This window comes from Nicotiana tomentosiformis, chromosome 12 (genome assembly GCF_000390325.3).
Source record: "Nicotiana tomentosiformis chromosome 12, ASM39032v3, whole genome shotgun sequence".
Classification (NCBI taxonomy): domain Eukaryota; kingdom Viridiplantae; phylum Streptophyta; class Magnoliopsida; order Solanales; family Solanaceae; genus Nicotiana; species Nicotiana tomentosiformis.
The window spans coordinates 16,575,259-16,588,852 of NC_090823.1; the positions used below are offsets into that span (position 1 = coordinate 16,575,259).

The following is a 13,594-nucleotide window of genomic DNA, read 5'->3' on the forward strand; positions in this document are numbered from 1 at the left end:
AACAATATAGAGTGTAATACCGCAATAAAATAAAGGCTGAATTTTAAAAACAATGAAATCATAGAAGGTAACAGCTTAGTACACATAAACACAACAAGGGATCTCCTGAGATACCGTCCCGTAGTTCCAAACGTAAATGTGCAGGGGGATCTGCCGGAATACCGTTCTGTAGTCCCAAAATATATGTGCAGAGGGATCTCCCGGAATACCATCCGTAGTCCCAAAATAAATATGTAGCGCGAATAATAGAAATACAACTACATCATGAAATTCTTACAATTTATACTAAGTACCAGTCAGGGAAGAAGCAGAAAATTCATTAACCTTGCTGCACATAACTCACATAAACAATTAAGACACGTAGAAATGTTGTATTAGACTAAACATGATAGCTACACATATTGGAATAACTCAATTAAGAATGAAAATAGATTAGTACTCATTAAAATGGTATAACTCAAAATAACAGGAAAACATGTTGCTGCTCAGTAAGAAAAATCGGGTTTTACCACAACTAGTCAGTGTACGTACTCATCACCTTACGTACACGACGCTCACATATCGCAATAGTTCCAAATCTTAAGGGGATTTTCCCCACACAAAATTAGGCAAGCCACTTACCTCAAACCAAGCTCAATCAATCGGTCACAATGCCTTTCCCACGAATATCCGGCTCCGAATGGCCCAAATCTAGCCAAAGAAATTACATATCATAAATACAACCATAATAGACTCATCTAATTAATGAAATCAACACTTTAACAAAAATTCCGAAATTAACTCAAAAATCGCCCGTGGGGCCAATATCTCGGAATCGAGTAAAATTCATAAAATACGAAAGCCCGTTAACTCACGAGTCTAACCATATCAATTTTACTAAAATCCGACACAAAATAATCCTCCAAATCCACAATTCAAACTCCCAAATTCCTAGCCTCCAACTTTCAATTTCAACCTTAAATACACACTAATTAGGTGAAATAATACACGGGGACGCATGATTATTGATAAAAAATAAGCACAAGGGACTTACCTCAAGAAATCCCTCGAAAATGCTCTCAAAAATCTCCCTAGACCGAGTTGCAAAGTCCAAAAATGACAAATATCGCGAAGCCCTTCGGTTTTAACCACTGTCTAGGTATTTCCGCACCTGCGGAGCCTGGGCTCGCACCTGCGGGTGCGCTTGTGCGGCAAAATGTGTGCATCTGCGCAATTCACTTACCCCTCTGCCTTCGCACATGCGATGAAAGGGCCGCATCTGCGTCGCGCATGCGGACCTTGCGCACCTGCGAAGACCCCTAACACATATGCGAGCATCGCAGATGCGGAAATCACCTCGCACCTGTGACCCCTAGCACTCCTCCATTTTTCCGCTTCTGCGCCAATTTGCTCTCACCCGCGCGCAGCCTTGCGTAGGTGCGATTACAGCAGAACCAGCAAAAGCACCAGATTTTTCTAAGTCCAATTTCATTCAGCTAAGCATCTGAAATACAATCGAGGCCCCCGGGACCTCAACCAAACCTACCAACTAATCCTATAACACCATACGAAATTAGTCGAGCCTTCAAACCACACCGAACAACACCAAAAATTTTGAATTAAGCATGGATTCAAGCCTAAGAACTTATAATTTTCCAAATTCTACAAACGACGCCGAACCACGTCAAATCTAATCCTAATAACCTCAAAATTTACACACAGGTCACAAATGACACTACAAACCTACAACCACTTTCTAAAATCTATTCCGAGCTCGATATCAAAATTTTCACTATCGGCCGAAATCGCCGAAAATATAATTTTCGCCAATTCAAGCCTAAATCTACTATAGACCTCCAAAACATATTTCAGACGCACTCCTAAGCTAAAAATCACTCAACGAAGCTAGCGGAGTCGACAAAATTCCATTCCGGATCTGTCTTCATACAGGTCCGACTACGGTCTAATTTCTAAGGCTTAAACTCACAACTAGGGACTAAGTGTCCCAAAACTCCCCGAATTCCATAACCAATCAATCCGAAAATTTCCAAAAGTAGAAACAAATGTGGGGAAAGCAGATACTAGGGGATCGGGGCTCAAATTCTCAAAACGACCAGCCGGATCATTACAAAATCATAAACTTGTCCAGATTCATCTTCAGAATCACACTTGCATGAAGTTGTTTCACCTTGAAGCAAAAACTCCATGCTAATGTAGTATGAAATTGTTTCATGTTGAAACTAAAACTTCATGCTAATATAGCATGAAGTTGTTTCACATTGAATCTAAAACTTCATGATAATGCATGCTGAAGTTATTTATCTTGCAGTCTACGGTTTTGTCATGAATTTTATCCGAAACATCAGTATAAACATGCTGAAGTTATTTAGTTTATTTGCTAAAACTTCAGACTAAGCACGCTTAAGTTTTTTAGTTCATTTGCTAAAACTTCAGACTAAACATGCTTAAGTTATTTAGTTCATTTGCTAAAACTTCATACTAAACATGCTTAAGTTATTTAGTTCATTTGCTAAAACTTCAGACTAAACATGCTTAAGTGTTTTGGTTCATTTGCTTAAATTTCAGATTAAACATACTTAAGTTTTTGTCTTGTATTATGTAATATTTTTAATGAGTTTTTTCTAATGCATGATGAAGTTATTTAGTTCATTTGCTAAAACTTCAGACAAAATATGCTGAAATTATTTAGTTCATTTGCTAAAATTTCAGACTAAACATGCTGAAATGTTTTAGTTCATTTGCTAAAACTTCAGACTAAACATGCTGAAATTTTTTAGTTCATTTGCTAAAACTTTCAGACTAAACATGCTTAAGTTTTTGACTTGCAATATGTAATTTTCTAAAGAGTTTTTTCAAATGCATGTTGAAGTTATTTAGTTCACTTGCTAAAACTTCATACCAAAACATGCTGAAGTTTTGTAACGCAATCTACAGTTTTGTCTTGAGTTTTTATCTTTTCCAGTGCTTGATTTATGATCAAGGAAATCTAATTAGATTTAAGGAAGTCTAACTAAAGCTAATGAAAGTTTCATTATGTATGAAAATTAGAAATTTTCTAGATACTATATATATTCATTACAAAGATGTCACGATCCAAATTCTCACCCGTCGTGATAGCGCCTATCTTGATACTAGATAAGCCGACAATATTAATAACCCATAATTTATTTTAAATACTGAAAACGTAATAATTAAGTTTAAGAGTAAATCCCACAAATATTAGAAATAAACACACTCCCAAAACCCGGTGTCACTTAGTTCATGAGCATCTATACATTACAAGTCGGGGAAACCCAGTCTATAATAATCTGAGACCAAATACAATAAACATAAGGATAGGGAAGGAGAGACAAGGTCTGTGAAACATAACAACTACCTTTGAATCTCCGAAAAATCAACCGTGCGAAAGAATCAATACCCACTATGTCCGAAATCAACTGGATCTACACACGAAGTGCAAGGTGTAGTATGAGTACAACCAACTCAGTAAGTAACAATAATAAATAAAGAACTGAAAGTAGTGACGAGCTTCACGGCTAAGTCTAAATACAGTACTTTCCAACATAAAAAGGTAGGCATGCTTTCAAATTTAACATTTAAAACTACACAGCAATTTCATATCAAATTTCTATTGAAACATAAATAATATCTTTCAGAGTTTTCCAAAAACAGTGATATATGACAGCTGAAGTGAAGCAATAATGAAATCAATGCATCCTCTCAGAGTAACAGTCACTCAGTCCTCCCACTCGCTTCATCCTCACAGTCACTCTTTTCTCCCAATCACTAATTCCTCACAGTCACTCATTCCTCTCAATCACTCAGCACTTGTCACTCATACCCAGTAGGTACCTGCGCTCACTGGGGGTGTGTACAGACTCCGAAGGGGCTCCTTAATCCCAAGCGCTATAACAAGCCAATCATGGCATATAACAATGAAACATGCTACGGCATGCAACCCAATCCCATAAATATCCTCATAATCAGGCCCTTGGCCTCACTCAATCATCAACCTCTCTAGTCTCTCGGGCTCTCAGAAATCATAATAAGCAGCCCAAACATCAATGATATGATGCATCAATAATGAAAAATAGAGACTGAGATGTAATGTACAAGTAAAACTGTGATTGAGTACAAAATAGCAATTTAGCAGATAATTCAACATGTACATGACCTCTGTGGGTCCTTACAGTGCCAACACATGGTTTAAACATGATTTAAAGTTCGATTTCTCTAATACGTGGAAAATGTACGGATATCAACAGATTATTCAACTACACGGTTCCATGGAATTGGCCAAGTCACAATTCATATAGTGCACACCCACACGCCCGTCACTTAGCATGTGCGTCACCTCAAAACCAATCACATATAACAAAATCCGGGGTTTCATACCCTCAGGATAAACTTTAGAACTGTTACTTATCTCAATCCGAGCAATTCTTTATTCCAATAAGCCTTTCCTCACGATTCGTCCTCCAAACGCCTCGAATCTTAGTCAACATAATTCGCTACAATTTACATGAGGTATAGGAATCAATTCCATATGAAAATGCTAAATTTCACAATAAAATCCGAAATTAACTCAAAATCTTAACAGTTGGACTCACATCTCGGAACCCGACAAAAGTTGCAAAATATGAACGCCCATTCAACCACGAGTCCAACAATACAAAAATTACTAAATTCTGACTCTGATTCGGCCTTTAAACCTTCAAATATATTTTTGGAAAATTTCTATTCTAATCCCCCAAATAATGAAATAAGTGCTCGAAATAATGTTAGATTCATGAATAACGGATCAAATCAAGTTAAGATCACTTACCCCAGTCCAATTTATGAAGTTTGCCTCTGACAATCACCCAAACCAAGCTCCCCAACTATTTTTAAGTCAAAAATGGCCAAAGACCCCGTTTATAGAGCATCTGGCATTTTCGTGCGCCATAGGTAGCCTGTGGCGCACTTTCCAGAATTCAAAAATTTCCCAGTGCCAGGTTGTCACGACCCAAAATCCCAACCTGTTATGATGGCGCATATCTCGTTACTAGGCAAGCCGGTAATATCAATAAATCACCATTTCTTTTAAGTTTGAAAATATAATAAGTAAATACAATACAAAATCCCACAAATATTAATACGAACACTCCCCAAAACCTGGTGTCACTGAGTACATGAGCATCTAATATGAATACAAGTTTGAAAAAATGCGGTCTATAATAGTCTTAGACCAAAATACAGAAAATAAGGAGATAGGGAAGGATATACAAGGTGTGCGAAACATGCCAGCTACCTCTGAATCTCCGAAAAATCAGCTGTACGAGAGAATCAACACCCACAATGTCTAGAAGCACCTGGATCTACACACGAAGTGCAGGGTGTAGTATGAGTACAACCAACTCAACAAGTAACAATAATAACTAAGGAACTGAAGATAGTGACGAGCTACACAGTGATAGTTCACTTTCAGTAATTCCAGCAAAGAATAGACATGCTTTCAAATCCAACAATTTAAGTCAAATCAGTTTTATATAGTTCAAGTTTGTGTAATACGAATATAAAATCTTTTAGAGTATTTCACAACAATGACAGATAGAAACTAAGTGCAACAACAAATGAAAAGCAAGTACAGCCTCTCAGGGCAACAGTCACTCAACTCGTCACAATAATTCAACCACTCGGCTCTCAGTCCTCAGCACTCACACTCAATGGGTACCCGCGCTCACTAGGGGTATACAGACTCCGGAGGGGCTCCTACAGCCCAAGCCCTATAATCCACACGGACAACTCACATGCTGCACGGATAACTCATATGCTGCACGGATAACTCATGTGCTATAATATCCTGTACGGATAACTCACGTGCCATTGTATCCTTACCTCACCGATAGGCCCTCGACCTTACTCAGTCCTCAACCTCTATAGTCTCCTGAGCTCTCAAAAATCACAAAGATCAGCCCAAACAAAGATAATATAGTGAATCAACAAATATCAAGAAAGACTGAGGTGTGATGCAGAAGTAAAATCATGACTGAGTACAAGACAACAATTAGCAAATAATTCAACAAGTACGTGACCTCTGCGGGTCCAAACAGTACTATCACATAACCTAAGTATGATTTCTAACATGATTTACAGTCAAATTCTTTCAACACATAGAGAGCATATAGCTAGCAACAAGTTATTCAACTTTGTAGTTATCACGGGACGGACCAAGTCATAATCCCTTCGGTGCATGCCCACACACCTGTCACCTAGCATGTGCGTCACCTCCAATATAATCACATAACAAAAAAATATGGGGTTTCATACCCTCAGGACTAAATTTATAACTGTTACTTACCTCAACACGTGAAATTTTTTACTCTACTATGCCTTTGCCTCGCAAATCGGCCTCCGAATGTCTCGAATCTAGTCACAAATAATTTGTTTAAGTAAATAAAATTTATTGGAATTAATTCATAAGAAAATACTAATTTTCCATAAAAATACAAAATTTAGCTCAAAAATTGTAACGACCCAGCCAGTCGTTTTGAATATTATAATCCCGTTCCCCCATTTACTGCTCACTTTATGATTTAAAATTAATTTATGACTTATTGGGTTAGTTGGTTCAAGTCCGGAAGGAATTTGGAGTGAAGAGAGACAGTTAGTCTCATAATTGAAAATTTTAAAATAGAAAAGTTGCTCGGATATGGACCTATGTGTAAATGACCTCGGATTCGAATTATGATAATTTCAATAGCTCTGTATGGTGATTTTTGACTTAGGATCATGTTCAGAAGAATTTTTGGAGGTCCGTAGAGGAATTAGACTTAAAATGCCGAAAGTTAAATTTTTGAGAAGTTTGACTGAGGGGTTGACTTTTTGATATTGGGGTCGAAATCTGATTCTGAAAATTTTAATAGGTATGTTATGTTATTTATGACTTGTGTGCTAAATTTTAGGTCAATCGAACGTGATTTGATAGGTTTCGGCGTTATTTGTAAAAATTGAAAGTTTCAAAGTTCATTAGGCTTGAATCTATGGGTGATTCATATTTTTAATGCTGTAGGATGTGATTTGAAGACTCGACTAAGTTCGTATGATATTTTAGGACTTGTTGGTATATTTGGTTGAGGTTTCGAGGGCCTCAGAATCTCCCAAAATCGAGCCCAAAATAGAGCCCAGAATCTACAAAAAACGAGCCCAGAATCTACCAAAATCGAGACCAAGACCTAAGACATGATCGAGCCTAGCGTCGAGGGCCACGATCGAAGGCATGATAGAAGACATGATCGTGCTCAGGGTCGAGGGCCACGATGGAAGACATGATCGAAGACAGGGGTCAAGAGCCATGATCGAGGACCAAGATAGAGGCCCAGGATCGAGGCCTAGGATCGAGGACCTCGGATCGACGACCTCGATCGAGGACCTCGGATCGACGACCTCGATCGAAGGCCAAAAATCGAGGCAGAACCGAAGCTGTCTGGGCAAAATTATAAAAACAGGGACTTTGTCCCATTCGCCATTTTTGACAAATTGGAGCTTGAGTAGAGGCAATTTTTGATATATTTGCAAGGAAAACTTGAGGTAAGTCCCTTGTGATCATTTCTACTCCATAATATTAAATTATCATCAAATATTCCGACTAGATTACATGATTTTGAGGTGTAAATCAGAGATTGGAACTTAAAAATTTTGAAAAAAGATTTGTAGAGTTGAGGGTCTAGTTGAGGTCGGAATTTGGTAAAATTAGTATGGGTAGACTCGTGGTTGAATGGGATTTCGGATTTTTTAACTTTTGTCGAGTTCCGAGATGTGGGCCCCATAGGTGATTTTTGAGCTAAAATTTGGATTTTTATGGAAAATTAGCATTTTCTTATGGAATTAATTCCAATAAATTTTATTGACTGAAACGAATTATTTATGGCTAGATTCGATGCGTTTGGAGGCTAATTCACGAGGAAAGGACATTGCAGAATAAGAATTTTACGGCTTGAGGTAAGTAACAGTTATAAATTTGGTCCTCAGGGTATGAAACCCCAAATTTTTGTGTCATGTGATTATTTTGGAGGTGACGCACATGCTAGGTGACAGGCGTGTGGGCTTGCACCGAAGGGATTGCGACTTAGTCTATCCCGTGAAACTATAAAGTTGAATAACTTGTTGTTAGCTATATGCTCTCTATGTGTTGAAGAAATTTGACTGTAAATCATGTTAGAAATCATGCTTAGGCTATGTGATCGTACTGTTGGGACCCAAAAATATCACGTAATTATTGAATTATTTGCTAATTGCTATCTTGTACTCAGTCATGATTTTACTTGCGTATCATACCTCAGTCGTTCCTGATATTTATTGATGCATTATGTTATCTTTGTTTGGGTTGATCTTTGTGATTCCTGAGAGCCCGAGAGACTAGAGAGGTTGAGGACTGAGTAAGGCCGAGGGCCTGTCGGTGAGGTAAGGATATTATGGCACGTGAGTTATCCGTGCAGAGGATATTATAGCACGTGATTTGTCCGTGCAGCACGTGAGTTGTCCATGCAGATTGTGGCGCTTGGGCTGTTGGAGCCCCTCCGAAGTCTAAACACACCCCCAATGAGCGCGGGTACCCATTGAGTGTGAGTGCTAAGGGCTGAGATCCGAGTGATGAGTTGAGTGACTATTGCCTGAGAGGCTGTACTTGATTTGCATTTGTTATTGCACTTGATTGCTATCTACCATTGTTGTGAAAACTCTAAAAGATTTTATATCCAGATTACATGAAATTAAATTGTATAAAATTGATTTGACTTAAACTGCAGGATTTGAAAGCATGTATATTCTTTGCTGGATTTACTGAAAGTGAGCTGTAACTGTGTAGCTCGTCATTATCTTCAGTTTCTTAGTTATTATTGTTACTTGCTGAGTTGGTTGTACTCATACTACACCCTGCACTTCGCGTGAACATCCAGGTGTCCCCGGATATAGCGGGTGTTGATGATTTCGCGTAGTTGATTTTCAGGAGATTTTGAGGTAGCTGCCATTTTTCGCAGACCTTGTCTCTCCTTCTCTATCTCCTTGTTCATTCTATCCGGTCTCAGACTATTATAGACCGTATTTTCCAGATTTGTATTCATATTAGATGCTCATGCACTCAGTGACACCATGTTTTGGGGAGTGTTCGTATTAGTATTTATGAGATTTTGTATTGTGTCAAATTATTGTATTTTCAAACTTAAGAGAAATTATGGTTTATCGAGATTATCGGCTTGCCTAGTATCGAGATATGTGCCATCACAATAGGTTGGGATTTTGGGTCGTGACAAAAATTGCCCGTGAGGCCCACGTCTCGGAACCCGAAAACAGTTACACAATCCTAAAGCCCATTCAACCACGAGTCTACCCATACCAAATTTACCAAAATCCAACCTCAACTCGACCCTCAAATCTACAAATCTTATTTCCAAATTTTTTTAAGTTCAAATCTTTGATTCACACCTCAAAATAATTTAATCTAGTCGGATTATTCGATGATAATTCAATATTATAGAGTAGAAATGATCACAAGGGACTTACCTTAGGTTTTTCTTGAAAATCTATCAAAAATCGCCTCTTCTCAAGCTCCAATTTGTGAAAAATGGCGAATGGAACGATCTTGTCTTCGATCCTCTCCTCAAGCTCCTCAAGCCTTCGATTCTGTCTTCAATCCTCTCCTCAAGCTCCTCAGGCCTTCGATCCTGTCTTCGATCGTGGCTTCGATCCCAGGCTCTCGATCCTGGCCCTCGATCATGGCCCTCGACCCTGGCCTTCGATCCTACCTTCGATCGTGGCTTCGATCCTGGGCCTTCGATCCAGGCCCTCGATCTTGGCCTTCGATCATGGCCCTAGACCCTGGACTTCGATCTTGCCTTTGATCGTGGCTTCGATCCTGGGCTCGATCATGGCCTATTCTGGGCACGACTCAGGGCTCGATTCTGGGAGATTCTGGGCTCTATGGAATTTGCAGCAGAAGGAAATTGCAGCTACTATTTTAGTCCACGTTTTGATCCGTTAACCATCCGAAACTCACCCGACACCCTCGGTACCTCAACCAAATATACCAACAAGTCCTAAAATATCATACGAACTTAGTCGAGTCTTCAAATCACATCCAACAACACTAAAAATATGAATCACACATAGATTCAATCCTAATGAACTTTGAAACTTTTCATTTCTACAAACAATGCCGAAACCTATCAAATCACGTCCGATTGACCTCAAATTTTGCACACATGTCATAAATAACATAATAACAACAACAACTACTACTACTACAACAACCCAGTAAAATCCCACTAATGGGGTCTGGGGAGACCTTATCCCTACCCCAAAGGAGTATAGAGGCTATTTCCGAAAGACCCTCGGCTCAAGAAAACAAAAAGACAAAAGGACAAAAGGAGACAATATTAGTATCACCACATCAATCAGAGGAAAAATAGGAACACCATGAAATGCAGAAGAAAGATGCACTGAAAAGCGAAGTAGTAAAACACAACATTGTCACTAGTTATGAAGTAAGTCAAGACTCAACTACATCCTAACCTACAACCCTAATACTCGAACTCCACATCTTCCTATCAAGTGTCATGTCCTCAGAAATCTAGAGCCTCGCCATATCCTGTCTGATCACCTCTCCCCAATAATTCTTAGGCCGCCCTCTACCTCTTCTCGTTCCCTCCACAACCATCCGCTCAAACCTCCGTACCGGAGCATCTGGGCTTCTCCTTTGAACATGTCTGAACTATATAAGCCTCACTTCTCGCATCTTGTCATCAATGGGAGCCATGTGCACCTTCTCCCGAATAACATCATTCATAATCTTATCTATCCTAGTGTGCCAGCATATCCACCTCAACATCCTCATTTTTGCTACTTTCATCTTCTGGATATGTGAGTTATTAACGGGCCAACACTCAACCCCATACATCATGGCCGGTCTAACCACCGCTTTATAGAACTTACCTTTGAGTATTGGTGGTACTCTCTTGTCACACAGGACTCCAGATGCTAACCTCCACTTCATCCATCCCACCCCAATATGGTGTGTGACATCCTCGTCGATCTCTCATCCCCCTAGATAACCGAACCAAGGTACTTGAAGTTGCTTCTACTCGGGATGAACTGTGATTCAAGCTTCACATCCATTCCCACTCGCCCGGCTCAGTGCTGAATTTACACTCCAAGTATTACGTCTTCGTCCTGCTCAGCTTGAAACCCTTAGACTCAAGAGCCCGTCTCCAAACCTCAAGCCTCTTGTTAACACCGGCTCGCGACTCATTAATCAGAACTATGTCATCGGCAAATAGCATGCACCATGGCACCTCCCCTTGAATATAGTGTGTTAACGTGTCGATCACCAGGGCTAATAAGAACAGACTGAGTGCAGAACCTTGGTGTAACCCCATTACAACCGGAAAATGCTCAGAGTCGCCTCATACTGTCCTAACCTGAGTCTTAGCACCATCATACATGTCCTTAATTACCATAATGTAGGGAACCGACACACCTTTTGCCTCCAGGAATCTCTAGAGAGCTTCTCTAGGAACCTTGTCATACGCTTTCTCTTGGTCAATAAAGACCGTGTGTAGATCCTTCTTCCTCTCTCTGTATAGTTCCACCAGCCTCCTAAGAAGGTGTATAGCCTCTATAGTTAAACGACCCGGCATGAACCCGAACTGGTTGTTGGATACAGACACTGTCATCCTCACCCTCACTTCAACCTCCCTCTCCCACACTTTCATGGTATGACTCAGTAATTTGATACCCCTATAATTGTTACAACTGTGGATATCACCTTTGTTCTTATACAATGGGACCACCGTACTCCACCTCCACTCATCCAGTATCCACTTCGCCTTAAAAATAACATTAAACAACCTAGTCAACCACTCCAAACCTTCTCTCCCCACACACTTTCAAAATTCCACTGGAATATCGTCTAGCCCGGTCGCTCTGCCCCTACTCATCTTATGCATAGCTCCCACGACCTCCTCAACCTAGATACGCCTGCAGTACCCAAAGTCATGGTGACTCTCGAAATGCTTCAATTCGCCTAGCACAATATCCCGATCCCCTTCTTCATTCAGAAGTTTATGAAAGTAAGTCTGTCATCTCCTCTTAATCTGGTCATCTTCCATTAATACTCTACCATCTTCGTCCTTGATGCATCTCACTTGGTCCAAATCCCGAGCCTTCCTCTCTCTCAACTTGGCCAGCCACAATAACTTCTTCTCCTCGCCTTGCTTACCCAGTTCCTAATACATACGACTATAAGATGCAGTCTTAGCCTCTGTGACCGCCAGCTTAGCCTCCTTCCTAGTTTTCTTATACCTCTCCATGCATGCTCGCCTCTCCTCCTCATCTATGCTTCCCACTAACTTCAGGTACGCCGCCTTCTTCACTTCCACTTTACCTTGAACCACTTTATTCCACCACCAGTCTCCTTTGTTCCCACCAGAAACGCCTGGAGAGACTCCTAACACCTCTCTCGCAGCTCCCTAATACAGTCTGTTGTTGCTTACCACATAGTACTCGCATCACCACTGCTCCTCCAAGATCCTATAGCCGACAATCATCCATCCAACTCTTGGGCTTTATCCTTAGTTATGGCTCCCCACCTGATTCTAGGTCTTCCTCGAGTAGATATTTTCCTCCTCTTTAACATAATACCAACGTCCATTACCAAGAGCCTACCCGGAATCACCTTGCAATCCTTGCACAGTCCTCTGTCACCTTTCCTGAGGAGGAGATAGTCAATCTGAGTCTTCGCCACCACATTTTGAAAAGTAACCAAATGCCCCTCCCTTTTCAGAAAGCTAGAGTTTGCAATCACCAACCCAAAAGCCTTAGCTAAGTCCAGCAGAGATGTACATCCTCCATTCCTCTCCCCAAAACCGAAGCCTCCATGTACCTCGCCATAACCACCTGCAGTCGACCCAATATGCCCATTAAAATCCCCTCCTATGAATAGCTTCTCAGTAGGCAGAACTTGGCGCACAATCTTATCTAACCCCTCCCAGAAGCGTCGTTTAACCTCCTCATCTAGGCCCAAATGCGGCACATAGGCGCTAACGACGTTTAGGGTGTACTCTCCAACCACCAACTTAATAATCATCAATCTGTCATTCACTCGTCTAACCTCGATCACAGACTTTCTAAGTTCCCTATCCACCAAGATGCCCACTCCATTCTTACCTTTCTGGACTCCTGAGTACCAAAATTTATACCCGTCTGTGTCCTTTGCCCTCGACCCTACCCACCTAGTCTCCTGGACACACGCTATATTGACCCTCATCTTCTGGAGAATCTTCGCCAACTCTATAGACTTACCCATCAATGTATCTACGTACCATGACCCAATTCTCAACCTACCATTACCCTTGTTCCCTCTACCTCCCTTGCCTATCGGATTTCGACCCCGATTTCAAATAGTCAACCCCTCTCTCAAACTTCCCAAAAATTCAACTTTCGGCATTTCAAGCTTAATTCCTTTACGGACCTCCAAAAATTTTCCGGACATGCTCCTAAGCCCAAAATCACCATACGAAGCTATTGGAATCATAAAAAAATTAAATTCGTGGTCGTTTAC

At 40.4% G+C, this 13,594-nt stretch overlaps 1 protein-coding gene across 1 annotated transcript; it reads right to left on the reverse strand.

The window, feature by feature from the left end:
* Positions 1-12,260: 12,260 nt before the first annotated feature.
* LOC138902293 (uncharacterized) lies at positions 12,261-13,339 on the reverse strand. The gene is made up of 2 exons (XM_070190137.1): positions 12,710-13,339; positions 12,261-12,503 (listed from the first exon to the last, which is right to left on the reverse strand). The coding sequence occupies exons 1-2, from the start codon at positions 13,337-13,339 to the stop codon at positions 12,261-12,263; spliced, it is 873 nt and encodes a 290-aa protein (XP_070046238.1).
* Between the last annotated feature and the right edge of the window lie 255 nt (positions 13,340-13,594).